This window comes from Telmatherina bonti (assembly GCF_933228915.1).
Source record: "Telmatherina bonti genome assembly, chromosome: 13".
Classification (NCBI taxonomy): Eukaryota; Metazoa; Chordata; class Actinopteri; order Atheriniformes; family Telmatherinidae; genus Telmatherina; species Telmatherina bonti.
This window is the reverse complement of record NC_136611.1, coordinates 6,027,917-6,044,692: the sequence shown is the minus strand read 5'-3', so window position 1 is coordinate 6,044,692 and position 16,776 is coordinate 6,027,917. Positions and strand designations below refer to the sequence as shown.

Sequence of the window (16,776 nt, the reverse complement as noted above, 5' to 3'; positions counted from 1 at the left end):
GCAAAGATGTGACTACAGGAAAAGGATCTTTTACTTTGTTAAAATGAATCCGTTTGTTCGCGTCCGTCACTCTGAATGAACGCAGTGACGTCCAAACGCATCGAAACAGTTCAAACATCTTATAAATACTTACAGCACTGGGAGGGTACAGATGGCATTCTTCTTCTCTGCTCATCCCTCTGTAACGGGTACTGGCATGAGACAAGAATGAGAAAATGTCAAGAGATGAAACAATGGAAATGTTTTGATGGTAAAATCCAACATAACCGAATGTTTTTTACAAACTCTTCTTGTTGTAATAACTACTATTTGACAGCAGGAGGCAGCAGAGAGTTAAACATGTCTGAACATGTTGGGTAAAAAGCCAAGAAATGAGCAGCTCATTGCTCTCCATTTCAATTTCATGCTTTTGTTTTTGTTTCATTTGGTCAATATTTAACCCCTTAAATAAAGGAGGCCTGCCTCTGGGCCATTTCCAGATGATGACAGTGGTTTTTTGTTGTTGTTTGTGTGTTTTAAAGTCCCAGAAATCTCTTACAGACCTTGTGGATTATAAACTGATAAAGTCACTACATCTTATTATATCAGAAAAGCATCAATGCCATATTAAATTTCTACTGACAAACCAGCAGATCCGTCATGCGCAGATATGTTGAAATGTGAAGCGTCAAACAGATTGTACAAGATTTTATAACAAAAACCAGCAGTGTAGTCCAGTGTTAACTACAGAGTATACTCACTTCTTTCTCAGTCAGCATTGAGTAAACCCACTTCTACCCCCCCTGTGATGCTGCTTTCACAATCACAAACATCCCTCCACATGTAGCTACGTCTCCCAGCAGCTCAGATAAGGTTACCAGTACGCTACACTGGTGCTGTTAGCCATCAGCCGCTTAACTTCAGCCTGAACATAGACATATAATGCAGATGTATATGTCTATGTGTGCCAGTACTGGTTTAATTATTCCATAACTTTTCCTCCCTGAAACTGAAGAGCAGAAATGATGTGACGATGAGCCGATATACTGATAGTAGTCCTACATGTCACGGTTTCTGAAACTGCCTTTTCCGAGCTACTTTTATCCTGTTTTTTTGTTTGTTTGTGTGTTTGTTTGTTTTTTTTAATAAAGGGCAAAAAATTTAGAGTATACCCACTTCCAGAGGGACCACTACACCACTGATTAAAAACTACATAAAAACAGCCGGGGGCAGAACCCTGCTGGTTAAAGGGTTAACCATGGAAGTCTCATTGGCATCACAGACCGCTTGAAGGGAATCGTGGCAAAGGGAAGCACCAGCACAACCCACAAACAGGAGATGATCGCTATCGAAGACATGGTTACAATAAAAAATGACCAAATAAAAGAAACTAAAGCGATGTCTGCATCTCCAAGTCTTTCAGTGCAGATTTAAAATGAACAAGTGAGACAACGTCTTGAATATGTCAAATGTTTTGGAAACTAGTGTCAAAGTGCACAATAATGAAATGCTGTTTTCCAAAACTTCGTATGAATCCGGGGCCAAACCGAGAGTACAAATCCTGAGAGCTGAAAGAAATAAAAAGCAATCGGTGTGTTGCCAGATCAGGCCATCCAACCTGAAAACCTGAGCTCGAGATCTTTTGCAGACATAAAATGAAGGGAAAATTAATGAAGCATCTTTAAAATGAAGGCAAAGCACATGCATGTGTGGAAGGCCTCCATGATTCAGGCTGAGCGATAAACTGAATATATTCGATGTATCGCGTAAAGTTTAACAAATGCTATATGAAACGTCGGTATTGTGAACATCAAGTACAAACTGTCAGCGCAGCTTTTTAAGCGTCTAATGTGATTTTCTTCTTCTGCAGACGGCTCAATCCAACACCCATGCAGAAAACTGAGGCGCACGTGCATGTTGTTGTTCCCATAGACATATATATACATAGACGCCGCATCGTATCACGCTGCCGTCTCATTGCGCCGCCATCTTGAATGGGTCTTCCATGCGCCTCGAATACATTTGTTTGTAAGGTGTAGGTCCAACCACAACAATAACTTCATGAATTTTTACCTGATTTTTCTCACAGTTTGGTTTGTTACAAAGGGCAGAGATGTTGTTATGACACAGATCACTGTAAAACATCAAAAACTACGTGCTTTTATGCTAAAATATTTTTATAATGCTATTTAACTTAGACATAAGGTAGCTACAATATAAATAAATGTATAAATTAATATGATACTAACATGTTTGATTATTTATTGATGCATTTTTATTTATCTATCTATTTTTATCTTGTCAAATAAATTTATTATTCAACCTTGTAAAAATGTAAATCCACACGACCCGCTTTCAATATTTTGCCGGGTTTTGCAACCATATGTTGAACAAAATACGGGAATAGTTGCTGACTTTCTCTTGACTACGGCCGACTCTCTTTTATTTACATTTATTAATTTATCAATATAGAGATACAGTTGAAAATAAAGTATTGTAGGAAAACTGTGAAATTCAGAAGTTACCCAGAAAAACACTTGGAGAACGTAAACCTCCACCAAGGCCTTTAAAAAGTTCCTGGATCCAAACTGTGATCCGGATCACCACCAAAATAAAGTTAGCTCTTCCTTTTTACGTTTCCAACAAGTCCTGAAAATTTCACAAAAATCCATTCATACATTTTTAAGTTATCTTAAACAAGAAAAAATAAAGCCGGTAAAACCATAAGCTCTTTGGCGGAAGTAGTTATTTATTATAATTATTATTATCACTGTGTTAACATTATATATCAACCAGTTATGTAGAAAAGTGTTTTGTTTGTGTGTAATATATACACATTATTCCACAGAAAACAGTTATGTGGGGAAACTACGTTTAGTGGAAACACATCCAGTATGGCGGCAATGCCGGTTCACTCTCCAGCGCTCAACGAGGCGTCTACGTATCTATGATGTCTATGGTTGTTCCAGGAGACACCGAGAAGAAGCATGGAGACATGGTTGCTAGCTAGATAGCACGCTACTTTACGAGTGTTAGCATGCTTCCGTAATGAGGAGGAGACTGATGAGCGTGTTTTCCAGTAGACGTGAGATTCTTCCTACACAGGAGCAGGAAAACTTCTCTTGTCAAACTAGAACTGACCTTAAACCAGATAATTGGTCTGTTTTACTGCTGGTGGACTCCACCATTTGAAAACCTGTGCTTCCTGTCTGCTAGTGGGAGTGTAGCTCACCTGTGTGTACAGACATGACGTGACATAATACACACATTTCACGTGTTTTGATCCACAGTTTTTCAACAAGAGTCCACATGATATATAAAATCCAACTCAGCGGTTGTTCCATCAGGACTTATTACTGAGATGATGAATCCTTGAACTAATTATCCCGTTTAGATCTGGAAACAGTCGGTAGCAGGTGTAGGGACACAAATACTGACTTGATCTGATACAAGTTGACTGTTTATCTTCAGTAAGAGGGAAAATGCCTGTTTATATCTTGTGCATCTTAATATTTTAAGCTTAAACATGCACTAATTACTCTTTTTTTACATTGTTATGAATATGAATGAATATTTGTCAAATGTTTGGACCTGTATGTGTCTTTGTCTTTTAAAAATAAAAATAAAAGATGATAAATCCTGTTTCACTTTTACACAGCAGAATCAATCTGGTTTAGTCTTTGTTAAGTTACAGTTTCAATGTAGACAATTTACTTAGAATAATAGGAAACACATGTTGAAGTGAGTCTTTATGCACGGAAGTAGAGGAGCCATAGAAGTGGTCATTTGCATCTGTTCAAACAAGAGTAAGTGAAAAGAAGTGGACCCAGAATAGAGCCTTGTGGTACACCCACTGTAACTGAGAACATCAGAACAGAGACTGACACACGAGTAAAATTTACTAGAAATGAGTAAAACTCAGCAAACTGTTCCATATGGGATAAATAACGTAAAATGCATTCATTAGTAAAACCATTTATCCTAAAAACATCTTAAATACGCTTTTTTTTTTTTTTTTACTTTTCAATGTTTTTTTCTGCAAACTGAATGGGAGAAAAAAAAAAAGAAAAAATTAAAATATTGGTCTTTATTCTGTTAAAAATTGATATATCTGTATGCAAATTAACTTTTTTGTTCAATATACAATATCTAATTTTTAAAACAAAAGTTAAGAAAAATGTTCATAATGTTTTCAGTTTTATGGTCCACATTGTTGGATCCATGCCGAACTTCCACATCAGAAACAGCCTTTTATCAACACAGATGATGTATTTAAAACTTACCTCGTCGTGTATCCGCATGGTGTTGATGCGGTCCAGTTTACTGGTCCAGTACTGAGCCTCGTCCTCTGGGATATCTGGGCAGAAGGAACGGATGGATGGTGGGGACAGAAAGAAAGAAGTTGTCAGGAAACGATAGGAAGAAAGAGGGACAGATGAGTGGAGGATAGAAAGGTGAAAACGATACAAAACAACAGAGATGACGAGTCAGAGTCTGCAGGCGGTTTAGCTCCGCCCTGCCTTTGGTTCCCTCTGGCTTCTCCCATCCTCATCGCTGTTTGTCTTCAAAGCCCTGTATTCATGCATATTTGATAGTTGAAAGGGAGTTTTCCTGTTGGGGGCTTAGAAATAGTCACAATATTAACCCTAAAGGTGAACTTTAAGGCAGTGTTGGGAAATGAGAAAAATAGGAAGAAGGAGAAGAACGATGGTTGTGTGAAACCTTGATATTCACTCATTTATTCATCTTCTGTTAGACTTTGTGTAATTCAGGGTTGTGGGGAGGTGGAGTCTATCCCAGCAGCGGAGAGGCAGGGTACACCCTGGACAGGCCGCCCGTCCACTGCAGGACCAAACAACCAGAATTCAGAGCAGAAGTTTCCAAGATCTCCCATCCTGCAGCTTTTAGATGCATCCTGAATCCAGTGCATGCATCTTTACCAGGCATCTGGATGACGTGCATGAGAGAATTCAGGGTTGTTGGATCTAAAAGCTGCAGGACCAGACTGACTTACAGTTAAGTTCACATTCGTGTCTCCAGATGGTGCAACCTCGGCACAGAAAGGCCCCTGTTCAAACTCCTCCCTGCCAATACAACAACCAGCAACCTTATTGACACAACCTTTTTACTGACTTAACAGTAAAAAGGTTGTGTCATCATGTTTATATTTTTATTTAAACTATGTGATTTATTCATTTCCACATAAAAGCCATCATACAATAAAAATTTTAAACCATTAAACATAACAGTATTTATTACTGTTATTCTCCATAAGTTTGTTCTGAACATAAACATGCAGAGAGGGAATGGAGGGGGATGCATCTAGATGGGGAAACTGGCTTCGACAGAACAGACTGTAAGCCCTGCATATGTGATATAACTATGTTTAAGAACGTAACTGGTTAGTTTACACACATACAATCAGTAGGTCCACCTGTTCTACTGTTTGTTAACACAAACATCAAATCAGCCAAACACACTCAATGCAGTTAGCATTTAGACATTGACTGGACTGGAAGCCTGTTTTAGACAAGCAGAAACATGCGTATTTCCCGTTTGGCTGACCAGAAAGCTTCTTTCTATGAATGTTTTCTCCAGTTTATTAGAAAAAACTGCCTTATCTCCATCTATGTGAAGGATCTTTGTGTTAAGCTGAACAGACAGTTATGAATATAGAGCCATGCAGAGCATGAAGAGAAGCTTAAGAGGAGACACTTCGGACAGATCACTTAGATTAACAGCTTGTAGAGGAGAAAAAAAAAAAAAAGAGACAAATTCTTCTTTGATGATGATGTCAGAAGTAAACGCAGGGACAAAAATGAAGAGAGTGCTGGGGAAGATTTTGGAGTAAAACGTTGTGAAGAAACGGCCATAAAAACTTGATGAAGCTTAATGGTGCTTCCACTGGCTCTAATCTGAAGGAGGGTCGACAAAAAGCCCAGACGGATAAAAACACTTCTCTGAGCACAGGCGAAGTGACGGTTCTGATACGTGCTGTAAACATTTTCCTTTTAGATGCACATGAAAAGGAAAAATCAATGTTCTTTCATGATCAAACTTGATCTTAAATATAGCTATCTGCAAATACATTTGTTATTTAATGGTTATTCATCTTCTGTTCATAATAGGAAGGTTAACTTAATGCATCTCAGTCATACGTCATTTTCCATCCAACTATATTGCATACAAAAAGTTTACGTTATAATAATTTTAACGTTTTCCATGTTTATGGCCACACTCTTCATTACAAGACATTAATATGTGACAATAAGTTTATTTGTTAGTAAATATAAATGTTAGTTGAATTAAGTTTACAAAGTACTGCTACAAAACAAAGAACAAGTTATGGTGAGTAGAAATGGGGGCAGGACTAAATAACTTATTATTTTTTATTGCTCTTTTGGGTTTGCTTAAACAAATTTTTGAGGTTTTTTTTTTAACTTTGATATTTTCATGCATGTTTGAAATGAGCTGCCAGCCATTGTTAAAGCGGTTGTCTTTGGCAGAAAGGCAATTAATAAAATAAGAAAAAACATGCTAAAGTTGTTGCAACACTGATATCAAACTTTTTTCTTGGTCTGCCAAATGACTTAAACACGTAGTAATAATAGGAAACAGGATTCTCTGTAATCTTAGATGTGATCAAAGCTGACTTGTCCTAAAGACGGTTTCTGTCTTCTTTGCCAGCAACTCTACTGATCACACCGTTGTTTTGAGACTTGATTTCCATTCTTTAAAAATGATGACTTAAACTTCTAAATTTTAATACAAGGGTTCAAATGAACATTAATATGCCATCATTGTGTATTAAAACCTGCAGATGCCGTCGCATGGTTGTCTGTGTGTGATGCTGTACACATACCGAAGGGTAATTCAAAGCGGGTATCCAGCAGCACTTGGTGTTTTGTTGGGTTGGAGGTACCGCAGATCTCATCTTCCCTCATTAACACCTCAGAGTCCAGAGACGTCCATTCTCCCGGTCCCTCCTGAAAAGACAGATACAAATTAGTGAGAAAGGGTAACAAGCAAGAAAGAAAATGCTAAATAATAGATAAGAGAAAGAAAGAAGGAAATATGGAGCCTGATAAAAGGTGAACACAGCTTGTAACCCCTCAGCTTGGTTATGCCGTATTTGCCGTAGGGTTCACCTCATAATATGTATACAAGTATAAATGCAGGTTTAGAGGTCTAATATTGCACCGGTGCAATCAATGTGCTGAAAATCATAGGCTGTTGGATCTGTTGAAATTTGAGTCAGGTGTGTTGGATCAGGGAAACACTGACATTTTTGTCATCATTTCATTTATTCCAGTTGATCATAAGCTACAGATAAGTTTTAGTTTTCGCGTGATAACCAGCATGATTTTACCTACCTCACATAAACTCAACAAAATCTCTTTTTATTATAAATACCTATTATTTTATTTATTATGTATACTATTATACTACAGGATATGGACACTACTACAGATGGATAGTAAGATTCTGAGGGTTTGCTAAAATATAAAGACATTTAATTGATTCAAAAAGTCGATCCAAAATCTTTAGAGCTGAAGAAAAGCGAGATAAGAAAACAGAGGAAAATCAACTTTCTTGAAGGGCAAAAGGAAGAAGCGATGTGAAGAGTTGTTACCTCGTCACACTGGTGAATGGTGTCCAGAGGTATCAGCGCTGTGCCGATCATCGTGTCCCAGATCAAACCTTTGTTCCAAAGCTCCACCACCAGACCTGAATCCAGATGGCTGATCTCGCTGCAGAAATACACAAACATCTTATCGTTGGTATACGTCAAACTGAAGTAGCTCGAATGTTACCGTCGGTATACGTCAAAATGAAGCAGCTCTAATGTTAACGTCAGTATACGTCAAAATGAAGTAGCTCTAATGTTAACGTCGGTATACGTCAAACTGAAGTAGCTCTAATGTTACCGTCGGTATACGTCAAACTGAAGTAGCTCTAACGTTAACGTCGGTATACGTCAAACTGAAGTAGCTCTAATGTTAACGTCGGTATACGTCAAAATGAAGTAGCTCTAATGTTACCGTCGGTATACGTCAAACTGAAGTAGCTCTAATGTTAACGTCGGTATACGTCAAACTGAAGTAGCTCTAATGTTACCGTCGGTATACGTCAAAATGAAGTAGCTCTAATGTTACCGTCGGTATACATCAAACTGAAGTAGCTCTAATGTTACCGTTGGTATACGTCAAACTGAAGTAGCTCTAATGTTAACGTCGGTATACATCAAACTGAAGTAGCTCTAATGTTACCGTCAGTATACGTCAAACTGAAGTAGCTCTAATGTTACCGTCGGTATACGTCAAAATGAAGCAGCTCTAATGTTACCGTCGGTATACGTCAAAATGAAGCAGCTCTAATGTTACCGTCGGTATACGTCAAAATGAAGTAGCTCTAATGTTACCGTCGGTATACGTCAAACTGAAGTAGCTCTAATGTTACCGTCGGTATACGTCAAAATGAAGCAGCTCTAATGTTAACGTCGGTATACGTCAAACTGAAGTAGCTCTAATGTTACCGTCGGTATACGTCAAACTGAAGTAGCTCTAACGTTAACGTCGGTATACGTCAAAATGAAGTAGCTCTAATGTTAACGTCGGTATACGTCAAACTGAAGTAGCTCTAACGTTACCGTCGGTATACGTCAAACTGAAGTAGCTGTAACGTTAACGTCGGTATACGTCAAACTGAAGCAGCTCTAATGTTAACGTCAGTATACTTCAAACTGAAGTAGCTCTAACGTTACCGTCAGTATACTTCAAACTGAAGTAGCTCTAACGTTACCGTCGGTATACGTCAAACTGAAGTAGCTCTAACGTTAATGGCGGTATACGTCAAACTGAAGTAGCTCTAATGTTAACGGCGGTATACGTCAAACTGAAGTAGCTCTAATGTTACCGTCGGTATACGTCAAAATGAAGTAGCTCTAATGTTAACGTCGGTATACGTCAAACTGAAGTAGCTCTAATGTTACCGTCGGTATACGTCAAAATGAAGTAGCTCTAATGTTAACGTCGGTATACGTCAAACTGAAGTAGCTCTAACGTTACCGTCGGTATACGTCAAACTGAAGTAGCTCTAATGTTAACGTCGGTATACGTCAAACTGAAGTAGCTCTAATGTTACCGTTGGTATACGTCAAAATGAAGCAGCTCTAATGTTACCGTCGGTATACGTCAATCTGAAGTAGCTCTAATGTTAACGTCGGTATACGTCAAAATGAAGCAGCTCTAATGTTACCGTCGGTATACGTCAAACTGAAGTAGCTCTAATGTTACCGTTGGTATACGTCAAAATGAAGCAGCTCTAATGTTACCGTCGGTATACGTCAATCTGAAGTAGCTCTAATGTTAACGTCGGTATACGTCAAAATGAAGTAGCTCTAATGTTACCGTCGGTATACGTCAAACTGAAGTAGCTCTAATGTTAACGTCGGTATACGTCAAAATGAAGCAGCTCTAATGTTACCGTCGGTATACGTCAATCTGAAGTAGCTCTAATGTTACCGTCGGTATACGTCAAACTGAAGTAGCTCTAATGTTACCGTCGGTATACGTCAAACTGAAGTAGCTCTAATGTTAACGTCGGTATACGTCAAACTGAAGTAGCTCTAATGTTACCGTCGGTATACGTCAAACTGAAGTAGCTCTAATGTTACCGTCGGTATACGTCAAAATGAAGCAGCTCTAATGTTAACGTCGGTATACGTCAAACTGAAGTAGCTCTAATGTTACCGTCGGTATACGTCAAACTGAAGTAGCTCTAATGTTAATGTCGGTATACGTCAAACTGAAGTAGCTCTAATGTTAATGTCGGTATACGTCAAACTGAAGTAGCTCTAATGTTACCGTCGGTATACGTCAAACTGAAGTAGCTCTAATGTTACCGTCGGTATACGTCAAACTGAAGTAGCTCTAATGTTACCGTCGGTATACGTCAAACTGAAGTAGCTCTAATGTTAATGTCGGTATACGTCAAACTGAAGTAGCTCTAATGTTAACGTCGGTATACGTCAAACTGAAGTAGCTCTAATGTTACCGTCGGTATACGTCAAACTGAAGTAGCTCTAATGTTACCGTCGGTATACGTCAAACTGAAGTAGCTCTAATGTTAATGTCGGTATACGTCAAACTGAAGTAGCTCTAACGGTACTGTCGGTATACGTCAAACTGAAGTAGCCCTAACGTTACCGTCGGTATATGTCAAACTGAAGTAGCTCTAATGTTAACGTCGGTATACGTCAAACTGAAGTAGCTCTAATGTTAACGTTGGTATACGTCACACTGAAGTAACAACCAGTGGTGTAGTGGTCCCTCTTGAAGCGAGTATACTATCAAATTTTCACCCTTTTTTTAAAAACAGAAAAAAAAAGTAGTCCAAAAAACATTTCAGAAAAAGTGACATCCAACCCTACTGTATTAAGTTCACCCCAAAAATCCATAATTTGATTTGCCCATCGTCATTTTCTTCAGTTCCAGGGAATAAGGGTTATGAAATGACTAAAACAGGGTCACCTTGTTAACTTCATACATAAAGACATAAATATGTCTATTAGCCTGTCTCTAACTAGTCTGTGTGCCAGTAGGCTAGTGAGAGACAGGCTAATAATAGACATATATACAAATATCTTTATTATGTCTAAAGTTAACACAGCTGATAGCTAACTGCACCGGTCACATTACCCCCACTGCTGGACCACGTAGGTACAGTATCTATGTAGGGATGTTTGTAATTGTAAAAGCAGCATCAGAAGGGGGTTTAGAAGTGGGTATACTGAATGCTGACTTAAAAAGAAGTGGGTATACTCCATATACACGCGTATACACCACTACCTCTAACGTTACCGTCTGCTTATCGCTTTCCCTCCCTCATCCACCCATCATACCCTCTGCCTCATTCCTTCATTCTACCATCCTTCCTTTCCTCTCACTCATTCATCCGTCACTCTCTTCTGCCTCTTCTCTCCACCATCCATCCATCCTCACTTATTCAATCATTCTTCAATCCGTCCTCCCTGCTTCTCCTTCATCTATCCATCCAACCTTTATCAATCCTACATCACCCCTCACCTCGTCTCTTTTTCATCGACATCATTAAACCAGTAAGCTCACATAGCCGAGGCATGTTCATGCTGGTGTAAGACATATTATTTCACACTACAGTGGAATTATAGAGCAAAGGTGACGATAAATACGTTGTTTGGATTAGACCTGAAGAACATGTGTGACACACAGATCTTTCTTTGGCCTTCTTGTACTGGTTGCATCAAAGATCTATGATTTTGTGTTTATCTGTCCATCTTTTTCCAGTTCTATCAACTCAAAACCATTTAATCAGATTCGGACAAGGTACCGAACTCCAAAAGCAGACTGTTCAGGTTGCAGGAAAAGTTCTGATAGTCCAGGGTGGAATGAGTCCAAAGATGGAGGAAATCTCAACAATGGATGTTCTGCACATGCTAGTAAAGAAGACGGTTTAGCAGAGGTAAGAGCAAGTTTGAACACACAGATTAGACAATAGATTATAGTCATTTAAATTTAGCTGAAGTTATCGACATCAACAAGACCCGATCTAAATTTGGCCCAATACTGCTGCTTTTCTGAGCAGGTCAGTCAGAGCAGCAGTTTTATTCAGACGGATGACAGCCGTCATCATCTGACAGATCCGTCTTGAAGAGAAGACAGCAGCCACACCGACTCTCTCCTCATCTGCATATTCATATTCACGGCTCCATTCAAATTCATTTCGCCTGAGTTTGGCTGTCAGTCATCACTGATGACACTTCACAGCTGGGATGATGGAGAGAACGGGATGGGTGGGAGATGCTAGGTGTGTGTGCAACCCACTGAAGTCAGCCCGCTCGAACCCAAGTCCACATGATCATACATGTTAGCGTGATTATCACAAACTACCTTCATCCATGTGTTTGACTGTTTACATGTTTGCGTGGACGTGAAGGATTTTTAAAGTTTGTAAACATCGTATTGAGTCAATGATGTAAAAAGTGCAAGAAAAGAAATGAGACTAGGGTTGATCTATCCTTCCATTTTCTGCTGTTTTTTCCAGGGTTAGATCGGGGGAGGAAGCAGCCTGAGCAGAGAAACCCAGACTTCCCTCTCCACAGACACATTTGCCAACTCATCAGGAGGGATCCCGAGGCGTTCCCAGACCAGCTGAAAGCTGTAATCCCTCCAGTTTGTGCCGGGTGTTCCCCCAGGGTCTCCTCGTGCTGGAGAGGTTCAGGGGAGAAGCATTTTTGGTAAATTTCCAGAAACTTTCCAGGGGAATATTCCAAATTGGAAACTTTCTATTGGGAATTTATGAGAATTAACTGGATTTTGGGGATAATTAAAATGGGGGCCTGAGTACTCCAGGGTTGCAGAAATCATTGGTTTATGTTCGGGAAGGATATGAGACTGCTTCTAGGCTGCCCCTGACTACATGCTGCGCACTGACCCCCAAGTTACCCCCCAATGTGGATATGCCTATGAGTGTAGGGTGAATGTGCTTAGTGTAGGGCTTCGAATGGTCAACATGACTGGAAAAATGCTATAAAAATACAAGTATATTTATCATGGACTATGCAAAAAATTTATTTTCTTGAATTGTATTTAAGCAGTGGCTGATAAACATAAAACGTTTTCTCTTAATTGTTTGAGTTTTATGTTATAAACTGAATACACCCAATTTAGTTAAATACGTATGATTCTGTTTTGAAGCTAATGTCTTTAAACTAAATCTATGATGGTTTATATATATATATATATATATATATATATATATATATATATATATATATATATATATATGTATACATATATATATATATATATCCACTTATAATTTGCGTTTGTTATGTAAAGCACTTTGAGCTGCTGTTGTATGAAAAGGGCTGTATAAATTGTTATTTCCGATTCATTCGCATGGAAAATTTCCGACTTTGAAATGCCCAGAATTTTGCAACCCTAAATAGACCAGGTTTGAGCGGTATGTCGACTGATTATGACATACTGAGTGCTACAAATAAATAATTAGCTATTTGTGTAAAGAAGTAATCAAACTTATGATAAAATTAGTGTGTATAAACAATAGACTGTACGATAAAAAGATGGGCGGAGCCTCCGTGACGTCATCCGTAGGTTTCTGAAGAGCTGAATTAAAGCTCGGTGGGCGGTTCCTACCATCACCATCTTGGCAGGGGCATGCATGTCGTCTCGCCCGGAAAATACAAACATGGTCAAAGTGGTGGAGCTGAGAGGCGGGCTGTGAGTGTCATGGTGGATGATTGACATTGAGCGAACTCCAAGCTGCCTGTAGCTAAGCGCTAACCGAGCTAACCTGGAGATAACAGGAGCTAACCAGCTAACGGAGGTAAGTGGGCTAAAGCTAAGTCACGTTGTTAACCTGCTAAAAACCGCGGTTGTTCTACGTTCTTCTTACTTAAAGCGGGAGATTGGGTACCTGTCAATCAAAAGGACACGCCCCTAAATATGCCGAATTTCAAGATTATTTACTTTTAAACGGGCGAGTTAGGAAAAAAATTCACTTCCCCCACAGTTGTCATGAAGGTAAACCTGACCTATTAAACCTAAAATGGATTTTTGAACCAGGCTGTAAACATGTTTATTTCAGCTGTGAAGTTGGTCTTTTTAACATGGGGATTTGCTCTGTTTTGCAGCCCCTAGTGGATGAAGGGGGATCAGCAGTTTTATGCACTTCTGCATAGGCTTCACTTTTAACCGGCGGAGGCTCCGTCAATCTTTCATACACGGTCTATGGAATTAACACATTATGGTAACAGATTATAAGACACCTATGCTGTATGACATCTTTGACTCCATTTTCCAGTTGGAGCTGCAAGTTTTAATTAGATTTTTTTTAAGTAAGCTTTTTGCAAACTTTAACAGAAGAAATGATCCCATCACTGCCATTTCTATGTCTATGGGGATTTGCTCTGTTTTGGAGCCCGTAGTGGATGAGGATGGAACTGCAGTTTATGCACGTCCGCATAGGCTTCACCTTTAACCGCCGGAGGTTGCCTCTTAGTATAAACTAACTTAGTTTTATCTCATAAAAGACAACATTAAGTAAAAGTAAGAATCAAAACCAGTTTTTTGTTTGTTTTGCAGTTATGAACCAAGCTTGTCTTTGCTGCTTGTTACTTCCAGATTGAGACGTTTTGGGAGCAGAAACTACAGGTGGCGAACTGCATTACTCGAAAGTCGTGCATTACATAACATGTCAGACCTGAATCAGCTGGAGACAGAAGACAGAGGATGAATTGCACCGTCTGATTTTAATACGTGAGATTACATAATTTAAACCATGAAAAATAAACCTTCAAATAGGATTAAATAGGTCTGTTCATCAATACAGTCTGTCTCCAACCTGTCCGGCTCGCAGAGCAGATGTGTGGCCGTCTTGTTGCTTTACATCTGACTGTGACATATGCCCTCCATCAAAGCCAGTCTGCAATTGAGGGACTGGTTAGTTGGAAAACGGTGTATTTTACCAGTCAGAGACCACACGCAGACAACCACATGCATGCACATCCACACACAGCCAGGCGGGAGGAGGTGGATGATTGTTCTGAGACTTGACAGGTATTGTGTTCTTTGATGGCGAGAGGAGCGTTGTGAGGAAAAGCAGGTGAAGTGCAGCTTTAAACATGTGCAGGGCTTTGCAAGCACACTGCTGCACAGCATGTACCCTCACAGTTTCCATTAAACGTTTAACCGATATGACATTTTCTTTTCCGCTACAAGCATCGCTTTACATCATCGTCACCTTGTTGTTGTTTACGCACCCGTCTCATTTACCCGCAAAGCCTCTATCAACATTTTCTCATTACTTGTCTTGATTTTATTATTTTACTCCAACTGTTCTGTATTTTTCACAGCTTTTTTTGGTCTTTTATCTGGCGGACGCAACATTTTCTGTAAAAATGAACCTGGTTGTCATGTGGGGTCCCACAGGGTTCCATTTTGGGACCACTGCTTTTTTCATTGTCGTGTAGCCATTTCATGCATAGTGGTTACTATAGTGGACATCCATTTACAAGCTTTTTTCTTGCATATTCATTAACGAGGATGGCATATTTGTAAATGAACCACTTTAGTGAGCATTACCACTCACTGAGGAATAAATAAATATGTAATATACCTGAACATAAATGCATATATTGTAATTACGCAAGTTTGCCTTTGTGATATAAAGGAAAAGAAAATGATAGCAATATTTTATAAAATATTTACATAATCATGATTATATATTATTTTATGAATATCTTATAGAATACATTTTTTTTAAAAACAGAAAAAACAAAAACATTAATAAACCAAAAAGTATCATGGCATATGTCTGTAGAGGTAAAATACTGTATTTATTTCAGTTAATGCATGAAAGGGTTAAAATGGTTTTGTAGATTTTTAGCTGTCTTGTGAAAATTTAAGTACAAATGGCTTTAAACTTCTAAGCTTTAATGAAAAGAAGACAAGTAATAGTGTTTGGCTCTAGTAGCTCCTTTGTGACCCTCCGTGCTGAGCTGTCTCCTCCGTCTGTGTGGGTCAAACCTCCATTGTAAATCTTTATGTTCTAATGGACAGTAATCTTCAACTGGACAGTCAAGTTAACAGCACATTCAAATTAAACCATCATTTTATCATCATTTTCATTTTTATAATTAAAGAAAATGTTTTTTTTAACTTGCATAATATTGCACTGAGCTACTAGACTACCTCCTTATAGTCTGTTATTTTACCAGCTTTATGTATTTGACTGGAAGAACACTGCATAATCAAGATGATCTTTTGACAAAGCTTAATGTTTGAAGTGAAACGGACCTCATTTCAAAGCTGAAGACAGGCTTCACATCAGTTTTCTGGAAGTCTGAGCTCACAGTCCCAGACTGAGGAAACTCTTTTTTTTTTTTTTTTTTTTTTTAAATTTATTTATCTCAAATACATACACAGAACAAAACAAGGATGCACATTTGTGTAACATTATACGTTGTTTGAGAAGGAGCAGAAGGAAGCCCAAGGCTTATGTAAATACTACTCCTGATCTACAGTCTGTAATTTACACAGTTATATGGCTGTATACACAGTTTACAAACTGAAAGTCATCAGTCTAAAGGCAAAATTTAAAGCAGCAAAATGAATTAAGAATTTCCTTCTTTTTTATATTTATCCAATGACAATTTCTTGTACATTTTTTAAACTGTATAATATTATTACTAAATTTTAAATCATCAGTCTATCCCATAAAGTTACTCCATAAATGGAAACACGTCTGCTTTTAGGGCGGTGCGTGCGTTTGGCTTCTGTAACATAACGTTACCTCTCAGATTGTACACAGCAACTCTGTCTTTAAACATCTTTTGTATACTATATGTCATCTTGTCACTTAGAACTTTGAACATAAATTGAGCTATTTTAAACTGAACCAAGTCAAAATTTGAGGCGATGTGCTTTCAAAAATAAATTATTTGTATGATCCACATAACCTGCATGATTGATAACCCTTATGGCCTTTTTTGTAGAATAACTAGTCTTTGCAAAGTAGTCTTAAATGTGGTCCCCCAGACTTCCACACAATAATTAAAATATGGTAATACTAGAGCATTGTATAAGGTAAGTAATGCTTTGGAATTTAGTGTATATCTACATTTTGATAGAATACCAACACTTCTGGCTATTTTTCCACACAGATAATCAATGTGAGGTTTCCAACTCAGTTTGTCTAGCACTATTCAGCCAATCAGATGAATGTTTCTGCTTG

General features: G+C 38.5%; 1 protein-coding gene across 1 annotated transcript in view; it reads right to left on the bottom strand.

Annotated features, from left to right (window-relative positions):
• The window catches only part of unc13ba (unc-13 homolog Ba (C. elegans)), a gene marked incomplete at both ends in the record, with an annotated part of 217,013 nt that overhangs the window by 167,750 nt on the left and 32,487 nt on the right, over positions 1 to 16,776 (bottom strand). The window contains 4 exons of the mRNA XM_079250679.1: positions 130 to 191; positions 4,263 to 4,336; positions 6,842 to 6,965; positions 7,613 to 7,730. Coding sequence (XP_079106805.1) covers positions 130 to 191; positions 4,263 to 4,336; positions 6,842 to 6,965; positions 7,613 to 7,730 — 378 coding nt within the window. The remainder of the gene's footprint in view (positions 1 to 129; positions 192 to 4,262; positions 4,337 to 6,841; positions 6,966 to 7,612; positions 7,731 to 16,776) is intronic.